The sequence below is a fragment of the Somniosus microcephalus genome, chromosome 5 (genome assembly GCF_052327205.1).
Source record: "Somniosus microcephalus isolate GS21.2 chromosome 5, FLI_Smic_1.0, whole genome shotgun sequence".
Lineage (NCBI taxonomy): Eukaryota > Metazoa > Chordata > Chondrichthyes > Squaliformes > Somniosidae > Somniosus > Somniosus microcephalus.
The window spans coordinates 218,387,515-218,401,684 of NC_140991.1; the positions used below are offsets into that span (position 1 = coordinate 218,387,515).

The 14,170-nt window shown below is 45.9% G+C and overlaps 1 protein-coding gene across 1 annotated transcript in view; it reads left to right on the forward strand.

Annotated features, from left to right (window-relative positions):
• dnah5 (dynein, axonemal, heavy chain 5) overlaps positions 1 to 14,170 on the forward strand; it is a 754,701-nt gene that overhangs the window by 401,035 nt on the left and 339,496 nt on the right. The window contains exon 37 of the mRNA XM_085988698.1: positions 7,147 to 7,334. Coding sequence (XP_085844824.1) covers positions 7,147 to 7,334 — 188 coding nt within the window. The remainder of the gene's footprint in view (positions 1 to 7,146; positions 7,335 to 14,170) is intronic.

Sequence of the window (14,170 nt, forward strand, 5' to 3'; positions counted from 1 at the left end):
AAATAGAAATAAATGGGGATGATCTGATAATCATTACAGAGAAGTGGTTGCAAGGTGACCAAGGTTGGGAACTGAATATTCAGGTGTATTTGACATTTCGGAAGGATAGGCAGAAAGGAAAAGAAGGTGGGGTAGCTCTGTTAATAAGGGATGAGATCGGTACATTTGTGAGAAATTATATTGGCTCAGAAGATCAAGATCAAGTTTGGGTGGAGATAAGAAATAATAAGGGAAAGAAGTCACTGGTGGGAGTCGTCTATAGGCCCCCTAACAGTAGCTACAATGTAGGACAGAGTATAAATCAAGAAATAATAAGAGCTTGAAAGAAAGGTACTGCGATAATCATGGGCAATTTTAATCTTCATATAGATTGGACAAATCAAATTGGCAAGGGTAGCATAGAAACATAGAAGATAGGAGCAGGAGTAGGCCATTCGGCCCCTCGAGCCTGCTCCGCCATTCAATGAGATCATGGCTGATCATCCAAATTCAGTACCCTGTCCCTGCCTTCTCCCCATATCCCTTGATCCCTTTAGCCTTAAGAAATATATCCAACTCCTTCTTGAATATATTTAATGAACTGGCCTCCACCGCCCTCTGTGGCAGAGAATTCCACAAGTTCACCACTCTCTGGGTGAAGAAATTCCTCCTCATCTCAGTCCTAAATGGCTTACCCCTTATCCTTAGACTATGACCCCTGGTTCTGGACTCCCCGGCCATCGGAAACATCCTTCCTGCATCTAGTCTGTCCAGGCCTGACAGAATTTTATAGGTTTCGATGAGATCCCCTCTCAATCTTCTAAACTCCAGTGAGTATAAGCCCAATCGACACAATCTCTCCTCATACGTCATTCCTGCCATCCCAGGTATCAGCCTGGTGAATCTTCGCTGCACTCCTTCCATGGCAAGAACGTCCTTCCTCAGATAAGGTGACCAAAACTGCACACAATACTCAAGGTGCGGTCTCACCAAGGCCCTGTACAATTGCAGCAAGACATCCTTGTTCCTGTACTCGAACCCTCTTGCTACGAAGGCCAACATACCATTTGCCTTCTTAACCGCCTGCTGCACCTGCATACTTACCTTCAGCGACTGGTGCACAAGAACACCCAGGTCTCTTTGCACTTCCCCTTCTCCCAATCTATTGCCATTCAAATAATAATCTGCCTTCCTGTTTTTGCCACCAAAGTGGATAACCTCACATTTATCCACATTATTGTGCATTTGCCATGTTTCTGCCCAATCACCCAACCTGTCCAAATCGTACTGGAGTTTCACGACATCCTCCTCACAGCATACCCTCCCACCCAGCTTTGTGTCGTCTGCAAATTTGGAGATATTACATCCAATTCCCTTGTCCAGATCATTAATATATATTGTGAACAGCTGGGGTCGTAGGTTCGATCCTTGCGGTACCCCACTAGTCACTGCCTGCCACTCGGAAAACGACCCGTTTATTCCAACTCTTTGCTTTCTATCTGACAACCAGTTCTCTATCCAAGTCAATACCTTGCCCCCAATCCCATGTGCTTTAATTTTGCACGCTAATCTCTTATGCGGGACCTTATCGAAAGCCTTCTGAAAGTACAAATACCCCACATCCACTGGTTCTCCCTTATCTATTTTACCAGTTACATCCTCAAAAAATTCCAGTAGATTAGTCAAGCAGGATTTACCTTTTGTAAATCCATGTTGACTTTGTCCGATCCTGTCACTGCTTTCCAAGTGCTCTGCTATTACATCTTTTATAATGGACTCTAGCATTTTCCCCACTACGATGTCAGGCTTACCGGTCTATAATTCCCCACTTTTTCTCTACCACCTTTTTTGAATAGTGGGGTAACATTAGCTACCCTCCAATCCATGGGTACTGTTCCAGAGTCTATCGAGTTCTGGAAGATGACCAGCAATGCATCTACTATTTCTAGGGCCACTTCCTTAAGTACCCTAGGATGTAGATTATCAGGCCCTGGGGATTTATCGGCCTTCAATCCCATCAATTTTCCTAACACCATTTCCCTACAAACACTGATTTCTTTCAGTTCCACCCTTTAATCAGACCCTATGTTCCCCGGCATCTCTGGGAGGTTATTTGTGTCCTCCTTTGTGAAGACAGAACCAAAATATGTATTTAGTTGGTCAGCCATTTCTTTGTTCCCCATTATAAATTCCCCTGATTCTGACTGCAAGGGACCTATGCTTGACTTCACCAATCTTTTTCTCTTCACATATCTATAAAAACTTTTACAGTCAGTTTTTATGTTCTCTGCAAGCTTACTCTCATATTCTATTTTCCCCTTCTTAATTAATCCCTTTGTCCTCCTTTGTTGAATCCTAAACTGCTCCTAATCCTCAGGATTATTGCTTTTTCTGGCCAATTTATATGTCCTCTCCTTGGATCTTATGCTATCCCTAATTTCCCTTGTTAGCCACGGTTGAGTCACCTTTTTTGTTTTATTTTTATGCCAAACTGGGATGAACAAATTCTGTAGTTCATCCATTCAGTGTTTGAATGTTTGCCATTGCCTATCCACCGTCAACCCTTTGAGTGACATTCCCCAATCAATCCTACCCAACTCGCGCCTCAGACCATCGTAGTTTCCTTTATTTAAATTTAGGACCCTTGAGGACGAGTTCATAGAATGTATTTGGGATGGTTTCTTAGAACAATACGTTGTGGAACCAACCAGGGAGAAGGCTATTTTAGATCTGGTAATGTGTAATGAGACAGGATTAATTAATGCTCTCATAGTAAAGGATTCTCTAGGGAAGAGTGATCATAGCATGATAGAATTTCAAATTCAATTTGAGAGTGAGAAACTTGGGTCTGAAACTAGTGTCCTAAACTTAAATAAAGGCAATTACAAAGGTATGAAGGCAGAATTGGCTAAAGTGGACTGGGAGAATAGATTAAAGGGTAAGACGGTAGATAAGCAGTGGCAGACATTTAAGGAGATATTTCATAACTCTCAGCAAAGGTTAATTCCAGTGAGAAAGAAAGACCCTACGAGAAGGATGAACCATCCGTGGCTAACTAAGGAAGTTAACGATGGTATCAAATTGAAATAAAAGGCATACAATGTTGCAAAGATTAGTGGTAGGCCAGAGGATGGGGAAATTTTTAGAAACCAGCAAAGGATGACTAAAAAAATAATAAAGAGGGAGATGGTAGATTATGAGAGTAAACTAGCAAAAAATATACAAACAGAGAGGCTTCTACAGGTATATAAAAAGGAAGAGAGTGGCTAAAGTAAACGTTGGTCCCTTAGAGGATGAGACTGGGGAATTAATAATGGGAAACGGAAATGGCAGAGACTTTGAACAAATTTTTTGTATAGGTCTTCACGCTAAAAGACACTAAAAGCATCCCAATAATAATTGATAATCAAGGGGCTATAGGGAGGGAGGAACTTAAAACAATGGGCCATATTTTCCAATCGGAGGCTTCTGGAAAAAATCTACGCACTTACCTGAGGGCTCCCGAGGTGCGTATAGTTCCGATGCTGGGCCTCTCCAACTCCAAGTGTGCAGGGCCTACGTATCCCAGTGGCGCATGCGGTTCGCAAGCGTCCCTGGGATCACGTGGGCCATGGGGAGCCAATCAAAGAAGGGAATCGCCCTTCATACACTTGACAGATAGACCTGTCAAATATATGAATGGAGATCACCCCAAAAACACTTCAAAACATTAAATACATTTTTTTTAAATCACATTTTTAAAATTAGTTGAAATTACAATAAATTAAATATTTTAAACAAAAATTTAATTTTTTGAAAAAAATAATTAAAGTTTTTTACAGGGCTAAAAATAAACTTACCTTTTTTAAAAAAAGTATTTTTAAATAATAAATGACTGAAATTTAAAAAAAAAACTTTTTTTCAACTCTTATCCTGGTAAAAGTAGGCCTTACACCTGCTTTTACCAGGCGTAAGAATTCTAAGGGTTTTTTGCAGCGGAGGGTCTCCAGAAAGCGGAATTATCCGCCCGCAGAGGCCCTTCTCTAGGGTAGGCGTCCGATCTGTCAAGAGCATTCTTGACAGATCAGAAATGCCGGTTTTCAGCGCATGTGCTGTGCATGCCTGAAACCGGCATTTCCGATGTCCCTACGGGTGGGTACACAGCGCGTACCCACCCGTAGGGATCGGAATATCCGGGCCAATGACTCTCACTAGAGAGAAAGTACTAGGCAAACTTATGGGACTAAAGACTGACAAGTCCCCTGGACCTGATGGCTTACATCCTAGGGTCTTAAAAGAAGTGGCTGCAGAGATAGTGGATGCGTTGGTTGTAATCTACCAAAATTCCCTGGATTCTGGAGAAGTCCCAGTGGATTGGAAAACTGCAAATGTAATGTCCCTATTCAAGAAAGAAGGGAGGCAGAAAGCAGGAAACTATAGGCCAGTTAGCCTAACATCTGTCATTGGGAAAATGCTGGAATCCATTATTAAGGAAGTAATAGCAGGACATTTAGAAAATCATGATACAGTACAATCAAGCAGAGTCAACATGGTTTTATGAAAGGGAAATCATGTTTGACAAATTTACTAGAGTTCTTTGAGGATGTAATGAACAGGGTGGATAAAGGGGAACCAGTAGATGTCGTGTATTTGGATTTCCAGAAGGCATTCGATACGGTGCCATATAGAAGGTTACTGCACAAGATAAGAGCTCACGGGATTGGGGGTAATACATTAGCCTGGATAGAGGATTGGTTAACTAACAGAAAACAAAGAGTCAGGATCAATGGGTCATTTTCAGGTTGGCAAACTGTAACGAGTGGGGTGCCACAGGGATCAGTGCTGGGGCCTCAACTATTTACAATCTATATTAATGACTTGGATGAAGGAATCGTGTGTACTCTTGCCAAATTTGCTGATGATACAAAGATAGGTGGGAAAGCAAGTTGTGAGGAGGACACAAAGGCCAGAATTTTACCGGCGCTCAGAGTGCGGGTTGGGAGGCGGGTCCACTGTCAAAATCACAAAGATTGAAAGCGGGTCGGTATTCCGCTGTAAACTCGCCTCCTTGTCAGTTTCCCAAGTGTCGGGTCTGTCATCCCTGAACGCCAGCAATGGCCTCACCATGGCCAGATTTACTTCACTTGACGCTGTACACCCTGGCTGCCACAAGATGCACCAGGTTGGCACCACATCAGCAGCATAAAGCATCCCTACAAAGTCCAAGCCATTCCTTTCACACTCATCACCATAGCGGGAGGTGGGGGGTACCCTTATGCCTCACCATTCGCTGGAACAGTGTTGAAAATAAAAACTTCAATTTTTGACAGCACATTACTAGAAACTACACATGAACATTGGCTAAACCACCTAAGTGCCAACCCTTGTGTGTTCTTAGTTGGTAGGATGAGGGCGAGTGTGAGGGGTGACTAGTGAGATGGGGAAGTGATAATGTAGATAGAGAGGGATGGGTGGAGGTGCAAGATAAGTTGGTGTGAGTAAAGGCAGAGTGATGGGGATGTGATGAGCGGCACAGCAGGATGAGGTTGAGTGTCGCTTGGCATTAGCGTTTCGTGATCTACTGAGTTCATTTAAAGGTTTGCACCACTGCAGCCTGGTCCTCCATAAGCATATAGAGGGAGTCATGGGAGAGCCTGGGTGCAGCCGTGCACCTTTGTGCAGTGCTTGTCAGCGTTTGCAGCACCTCAATGCTGCAGAACAATGACAGATCAACTGTTAAAATGATTGTGGACATGGTCCCTTTAAGGAAACTGGCTGATCCCGTGTCATCAAATGACGTAATCAGACCCGCTTCCTTTTAATTGGCCGGGAACCTCGCAGGACGAGCTTAACAAGCCCAATCAATGGAAAATTCTTCTCGCAGAGCGGGATGGATCCGGGAGCAGCATCACAACCCGCCACCTACCTCGGCCGCACAGAGCCCGCTTCAGTAGGTGAAATCACGGCCAAAGAGTCTGCAAAGGGATATAAATAGGTTAAGTGAGTGGGCAAAAATTTTGCAGATGGAGTTACTGTGGGAAAATGTGAGGTTATCCACTTTGGTAGGAAAAATAAAAAAGCAAATTAGCAAAAGAGACTACAAAAAGCTGAGGTACAGAGGGATCTGGGTGTCCTCGTACATGAAACACAAAAAGTTAGCATGCAGATACAGCAAGTAATTAGAAAGGCAAATGGAATGTTGGCCTTTATTGCAAGGGGATGGAGTATAAAAGTAGGGAAGTCTTGCTACAACTGTACAGAGCACTGGTGAGACCACACCTGGAGTACTGTGTGCAGTTTTGGTCTCCTTATTTAAGGAGGGATATACTTGCATTGGAGGCAGTTCAGAGAAGGTTCACTAGGTTAATTCCTGAGATGAAGAGGTTCTCTTATGAGGAAAGGTTGAGCAGGCTGGGTCTATACTCATTGGAGTTTAGAAGAACGAGAGGTGATCTTATTGAAACATAAGATTCTGAGGGGGCTTGACAGGGTAGATGCAGGGAGGATGTTTCCCCTCGTGGGGGAATTTAGAACTAGGGGGCATAGTTTCAGGATAAGGGGTCGCCAATTTAAAACGGAGATGAAGAGGAATTTCTTCTCTCAGAGGGTCGTGAGTCTTTGGAATTCTCTACCCCAGAGAGCTGTGGAGGCGGAGTCATTGAATATATTTAAGGCAGAGATAGACATATATTTGAGCTACAGGGGAGTCAAGGGTTATGGGGAGTGGGCGGTAAAGTGGAGTTGAGGCCAAGATCAGATCAGCCATGATCTTATTGAATGATGGGGCAGGCTTGAGGGGCCGAATGGCCTACTCCTGCTCCTATTTCTAAAAAAAAATTAAATGGTACAAAATAAATCGTACTAGGACCTGGATATTGGAGCAGTTTTGTATATTAAGTACAAATTGCTTAGAGCATGCAATTTGCCTTTGGGAAACTGCAGCATTTTTATTATGTAAAATATACAGTAGTTTGTCTGCATCGATTATCATTTGTAAAGAAAGAATTTTCATTTATATTTGTCGCCTAAAAAGGTTAAAAGAATGTTTACTGTGCCTTTGGTTAGGCAATTGGCCGTAGGTGGCTTATAATATGAAAGGAACTGGATGTTTTCCATTTATTGGGAATGTCTGTCAGCAATGTTCAACATTTGTTATAAAATTAATCGTTTATTATTTATCTTTAATAGGCCTAGCGCAGTCTGGGTCCTGGGGATGCTTTGATGAATTCAATCGTATTGACCTACCAGTTCTGTCAGTGGCTGCTCAACAGATTGCTATAGTGCTGACATGCAAAAAGGAACGTAAAAAAAGTTTCATATTCACAGATGGAGATTCTGTAGAAATGAATGCTGAATTTGGAATTTTCCTCACTATGGTAAGTGAAATCTATTTTATTAAAATGTAAAAGGAAGAAGACTGTGCTAATGCAATTTGTAAAAGCACAGCTTGCTCATTTTAACATATGGTACATTTAGCTAGTGCATATGATGGGGAGCTATATTTGGTAGCCCCCGAAAACGGGCGCGGGAATCATGATGCGCGATTAACCCACGCTCATTCAATGTGATGCAGGCAGCACGCCAACTTCGTGCTGCCCGCTGAGTAACATAATTGCAGCGTGCAGCCACCTGTGGATTGGCTGCACACATCAGCAGGGGACCCAAAATTTTGAGAGGCTAGCACCAGTTAAAGCTAGCCTGCACTACTTAAAGCTAGCCTGCACCTCTTAAAGGAGAGGTGCATTGTGGCTGGAGCAGGTGCTGGAAGTCGTTCTACAATTGATTCTGACCTGGGAAACATTCAGTAATGGCACAACATGGGAGAGAGCATACTCCAAGGTTTTCTGATGCTGCACTGGAGGCCTTGGTGGAGGAGGTGGATAGGAGGAGAAGTGTGCTGTATCCACAAGGGGCCAGGAGGCTCTCTAGACACACGTTCAGAAGTGGGAGAAGGTAGCTGTGGCAGTCAATGCCAGGAGTAAAGCCCCCGAGGACATGGATACAGTGCCGTTGGAAGTTCATTGACCTCACACATATGGTCAAGGTCAGTGAATGCATCTTCAAATGTCATATCCCACCAGCTGCACCACTAGCCTCGTGCACTCAATGCATCACACCTCCATCACTCACCTACCAACAATCTCTATCAATCAGGACTCATACCCAACATTCAAAGCTTCACTTCACCCTCACACACCTAACAGTTCTGCCCACATCTCACGGCTTGCACACACTGCCAGCTATTCATCCATGACAGACAGATCACCCAAACAGATTGCACAACACTCACTAACACACTTCCCTCTCTCTAGCAGGACAAGGTGGCACACAACCGGAGACAGCAGGAGCTAACCAGTGGGGGAAAGGCATGCCTGCATCTCCTAGCCTCCATGGAGGAGACAGTGCTGGTCCTTATTGGGACAGCCATTGCTGAGGCCGTGGCCAGCAGCAGGGCTGAAAACATAGAAGATAATGGTATCCTCATATCTAATCCTCCTTCTCACATCCCACTTCCCCCTCATCCTACAATCTCTTTTGATTTACAAGCTGCAGATGGTGTAAGCATGTACCTCCTGCTTTCCTCCCATCACCACAACCTTACCCTTGTGCTTTTCTCCTTTAAGATACCCAAGAACTGCAACCTGGCCAGGCAGTGGTGGAAGATTAGGAAGATAGTGAAGATGAAGACACACCATCATACGATTTCACACTCGCAGCTACCTGTAAAGTCTGTGGGTTGTGCAGTTAATAAATACACAGACTTCAGAAGTAACAAACAAACAGGTCTTTACTATTCGAAGGTCCGGGCGAATCTGCCCCAGCAATCCTGCCACAACACTTATATACTGGTGTGGTCACTATCGGTATTACAGTATACAGAAGCCAAACAAATAGTGCCACACCGAAAGTAGTCCTCTTAAAGGTGAACGGTTACATTCAATAGTTCCCTTAAAGGTAGACGGGTACATACACTACAATCCTCCCTTTTTAGCTTATTACTTACTAAGTCCATAGTGAACATACATTCTAACATATATACAGGTTTATGTAAGACAGTTCATAGATTCAGTCTTTCCGGGGGTTTCCGGATTCTGTCCGGATAACGCCGCAGTGGTGTCGTCATTTCAGGCGGGCTAGGAGGTGCTTCTGGCAAGGTCGATTCGTCTTGAAAAGCCGTGTCAGGTTCAGCTGACTCCAGTATCACTAGATCGGAAGTAGGTGTTCTGGGTATCTCAGTTTCAACATTACCCGGATAAGGTGGTGAAGTTGGTTGCCCATTTGTGGCGGACCCTATGATTTGGTCAACATGGCGCCTTATTATATTGTCTCCAATATCCACGGTGTACATCAATGGCCCCAGCCTTTTCCCAATAGTTCCAGGCTGCCATTTCTCAGTACGGTAGTCCCGGGCCAAAACTCGTTGACCGATCTGGAAAGATCTAGTGACCCTGTCGTTCATGCCCTGGAATTGCCGGTTCTCTACGTCTCTTCTGACGTTTGGTTTTAGTAAATCCAGCCGGCATCTTAGGCGTCTATTACAGAACATCATTGCGGGAGTTTGATTTGTGACCGCATGTGTCGCATTTCGGTATGCCAACAAAAAGCTATCCACCTTATGTTGCAGACTTATATTTTCATTACTCATGGCCTTTACGGCCTTCTTGAAGGTCTGGACAAACCTTTCAGCCAATCCATTGGAGGCGGGATGGTATGGGGCTGACGTGTAATGTTTAACCCCATTGCTCTTTAAGAATTTCTTGAATTCTTCGGACACAAATTGTGGTCCATTATCAGAACAGATCTGTTCCGGCAGGCCATTCCGAGCAAACATAGTCCTTAACACTGTGATGGTTTTTTCCGTCGTGGTGGTGGTCATCTTAATTACTTCCGGCCACTTGGAGTGGGCATCCACCGCTATTAGAAACATCGAGTCCATAAATGGACCAGCAAAGTCGATGTGTACTCTTTGCCAAGGCGATGAGGGCCACTCCCATGGATGCAGAGGAGCCTGGGGTGGCGCGTTCTGAACCCTCTGACATCCTAGGCAGTTCTTCGTGATCTCCTCTATGTCTCCATCAATGCCTGGCCACCACACAAATGCTCTTGCTAGATTCTTCATCTTTACTCCCCCCAGATGTCCTTCGTGCAGCTCCTTTAGCACCTTCTTTTGGAGTTTGGGTGGAATCACCACTCTAGATCCACACATCAGGGTTCCTCGACACACTGACAGTTGTTCTTTCCTCTGTGCAAATGCTTGCAGTGTTGGTTCGCTCTGTGCTGGCCATCCCTCCACCGTTACATCATAGACTCGTGAAAGAGTCGGGTCATTCCTTGTCTCATTCTCAATCATTGAGTTTGTTATCGGTAGACACTCCACTATGGATGAGTGGAACAACTCTACTGGGTCCACTATACTCGCTTCTTCTACCATCGGCAATGGCAAGCGTGACAACCCATCAGCATTTCCATGCTGTTTAGACCTTTTGTACTCAATTTCGTATTGGTGTGCCCCAAGTAACACGGACCACCTTTGTAACCTTTGTGCTGTCATGGTGGAAACGGCCTTATTTGGGTTGAATATGGACACCAACGGCTGGTGGTCTGTCAGCAATGTGAACTTTTTACATTGTAGGTAATGGTTGAATTTCTTCATGCCCCACACAAGACTGAGGGCCTCCCTATCTATTTGGGCGTAATTTCGCTCCGCGGGTGTCAATGATCGGGACGCGAAAGCCACTGGCCTTTCCGAGCCATTTGGTAGCCTGTGCGAGAGTACTGCCCCAATTCCGTACGGGGAAGCATCGCAAGCTAGACGAAGGGGTAATGCTGGGTTGAAATGAGCCAACACTTCTTCAGAGGTAATCAACTCCTTGCTTCTGCGAAAAGCCTTTTTGCATTCTTCACTCCACTTCCATGGTGTTTCTTTCCGCAACAGGTCATTCAGCGGATGCAGTACCGTGGATAAATTTGGCAGAAACTTGTGATAGTAATTAATCAACCCCAAGAATGATCTTAACTGTGATACGTTTCCTGGAGCGGGGGCCTTCACGACCGCTTCTATCTTTTCAGGTGACTTATGCAGTCCCTCTCGGTCAATGACATGACCGCAGTATGAGATCCGTTTTTGGAAGAACTCACACTTCTTGCGATTAACCCGAAGGCCATACTCCTTCAACCTGGTGAGTACCAGTTTCAAATTCGTGAGGTGTTCTTCCTCATCTTTTCCCGTGATTAAAATGTCATCTAAGTAGCACTGCGTGCTTGGAATTCCTTGTAACACCTGTTCCATGGCCCTCTGCCAAATTGCTGGCGCCGAAGCTACCCCAAAGACCAGTCTATTGTAGCGATACAAGCCTCTGTGAGTGTTGATGGTGAGGTACTGGCGTGACTCTTCCTCGACCTCCATCTGTAGATATGCTTGAGCCAGATCTATTTTCGTGAAATGCTTCCCTCCAGCCAACGAAGCAAAGATATCTTCAATCCGCGGAAGCGGGTATTGTACCATGTGAAGCACCGGATTCACAGTAATCTTGAAATCTCCGCAGATACGGACCTTCCCCGGTCCCCCTGACTTATTACTCGGTGAGGACTTCATGACGGGAACAATGGGCGTGGCCCACTCACTCCAGTCCACTTTTGACAGAACCCCTGATCGTTCAAGTTCTTCCAGTTCTGCCTCCACAGCTGGTCGTATTGCGTAAGGTACCGATCTGGCCTTAAAAAACTTTGGGCTTGCATTTTCTGCAATCTTAACCTTTGCTTTAATACCTCGCAGTGTTCCCAGTCCTTGCTGGAATACCTCCTTAGCTTCGTCCAATATTCTGGACAACCGTTCAGGTTTGACATCCTCTTTTTCGGAATCCACCGTCATGGTGTTTAGTGACTGCCAGTCCAACTTTATTTTTCGGATCCACTCCCGTCCCAGAAGTGGTGGTCCTCCCTCAGGCAATACATACAGGTCCAACCGGTGATGATCTTTATCCTTGTATCTCACCTTGACTTCTATCATTCCGATGGGGAATACTTTGTGCCCCGTGTATGTCTGTAGTACTAGTTCCGTATCCCGTAGTGGAATATGCTTGAAAAATTTCTTATAGTCATGCTTATTCATGACCGTCAACGCCGATCCGGTGTCCACTTCCATTTTTACTTGGACCTTTGCAATCTGTAGCGTTATCCAGATAGTTTGTCGGTCAGCTTCATTGCTCACGTTGTGAATTCTCAGACTGTCCAGTCCTTTGCATTTGGAGTGTGAGACCGACTTCTGTTCCCTCAGACTCTTCTTAGTCACCTCTTGTACCTTTCCGTACCATTTTTGTGGTGACTTCTTATTGTTGTACGTTGCTCCTGACCGGCATACCTTAGCTATGTGCCCGATCTTGCCACATTTCCTGCATTCTTGGTTTTTAACCCAGCATTGATTCTGGTCGTGTGTTGTCTTCCCACAACGGTAGCATTTTGTTGTGCTCGAAGTAATTTGGTCCACCCCTAGTGCCGCCGCCTTTAGCTGCATTTCCGCCGTTCCTTTCGCTGCGGCTTCGTGCGATGCAGCTATGAGGACAGCCCTGTCCAGTGTGAGGTCATTTTCTTCCAGTAGTCGCTTCTGCGTTCCTTCTTTGGACAATCCGCATACGAACTTGTCACGCAGTGCCTCTGTCAGATTCCCTCCAAACTGGCAGTATTTCGCTATCCTACGCAGTTCGACCAAGTATTCCGCATTGCTTTCGTCTTTCCTCTGCGTTCTTGCGTAGAATTTGAATCGTTCAGCCAGCATCAACGGTGTGGGGTTCAAGTGATCCTTCAGCACTGCTACAATATCATCGAAAGTCTGATCTGCCGGTTTAGCTGGTGAGAGAAGATGCTTCAACAACCCGAATGTTTTCGCACCCATCATGTTAAGTAAGGTTAAAGCTTTTTCCTCCTTAGCTATTTTGTTAGCCTTACAATGTATCTCAATACGTTCTACGTACGTGGCCCAGTCTTCTATCTCCGAATTGAACTCGTTGATGTCCGCCCGCTTAGGCATCTTTCTTTCCTTGGGTACAACACAAGTATTTCTTCAAGTATTCTTATTTATTTGTTTATTTCTAAGATGGTGGTTTTCCCGCGAAAATGGCGGTTTCCCGCTCTCTCCTTCTCGCCCCGCCCACTTCAATCGTCTTCTCCGCCTAATGGCGGCTTCCCGCGTTTCTTCCCTGGTGGAAGGGGTACGCTTTCCCCACAGCGGACAGGTTCAGCCGCTGGGCTGGCTTCCGCACAGCTCCCCTTACTCGGCTCTGTCTTTTCCTCCCGCCCGCACGGCTCTACCGGCGCTGGGTACACCCCGTTAACGGAGGACAGTTCAGCCGCTGGACTGGCTCTCGCGCAGTCTCTCTCTCCGTACCCGGCTCTGTCGCTCTCTCTCCCGCACGTTCGGTTCTACCGGCCCTGGGTACCCCGTTGGTGGAGAACAGTTCAGCCGCTGGACTGGCTCTCGCACAGTCTCTCTCCCCTTGCTCGGCTCTGTCTCTCTCTCCCACCCGCACGGTTCCTGTTCACCTCCCAGCCCTCTCGCAGACCGGTGTTTCCCTCCCCGGCTGCGGCTGGGTTTCTCTTCCCGCGCCTACTCCCAGTCTCAGCGCTTCGTGACTGCGGGCGCTGCCCGGCTTTTCCCGCCGATCGCGGTCCGGCTGTCCCCCGACGCCGTTGGACCCGACTTCTGACCGGCTCAGCTCCCCCTCGACCGAGGTCGAGTGCTCTGCCCTTATCCTCCGGATACTTCTACACCTTCCCCTACTCACAGTCTCTTCGGCCGCCTTGTTTCCTGCTGATCGGCTCACTCCGCACCGTGGTAGAAGGGTAGTCAGTGCCTGTTGCAGACGGAAGCTTTTGTTGCTAAAGTCTTCCTCCTTCCTCCTGCTGCAGCCTCGTGTTTTCTTCCAGCCTCTCTTCGACGCTCTTCTTGCTTTGGTAGTCTTGCCGCAGGGTACGATCAGACTCGTCGCCACTGTAAAGTCTGTGGGTTGTGCAGCTAATAAATACACAGACTTCAGAAGTAACAAACAAACAGGTCTTTACTATTCGAAGGTCCGGGCGAATCTGCCCCAGCAATCCTGCCACAACACTTATATACTGGTGTGGTCACTATCGGTATTACAGTATACAGAAGCCAAACAAATAGTGCCACACTGAAAGTAGTCCTCTTAAAGGTGAACGGTTACATTCAATAGTT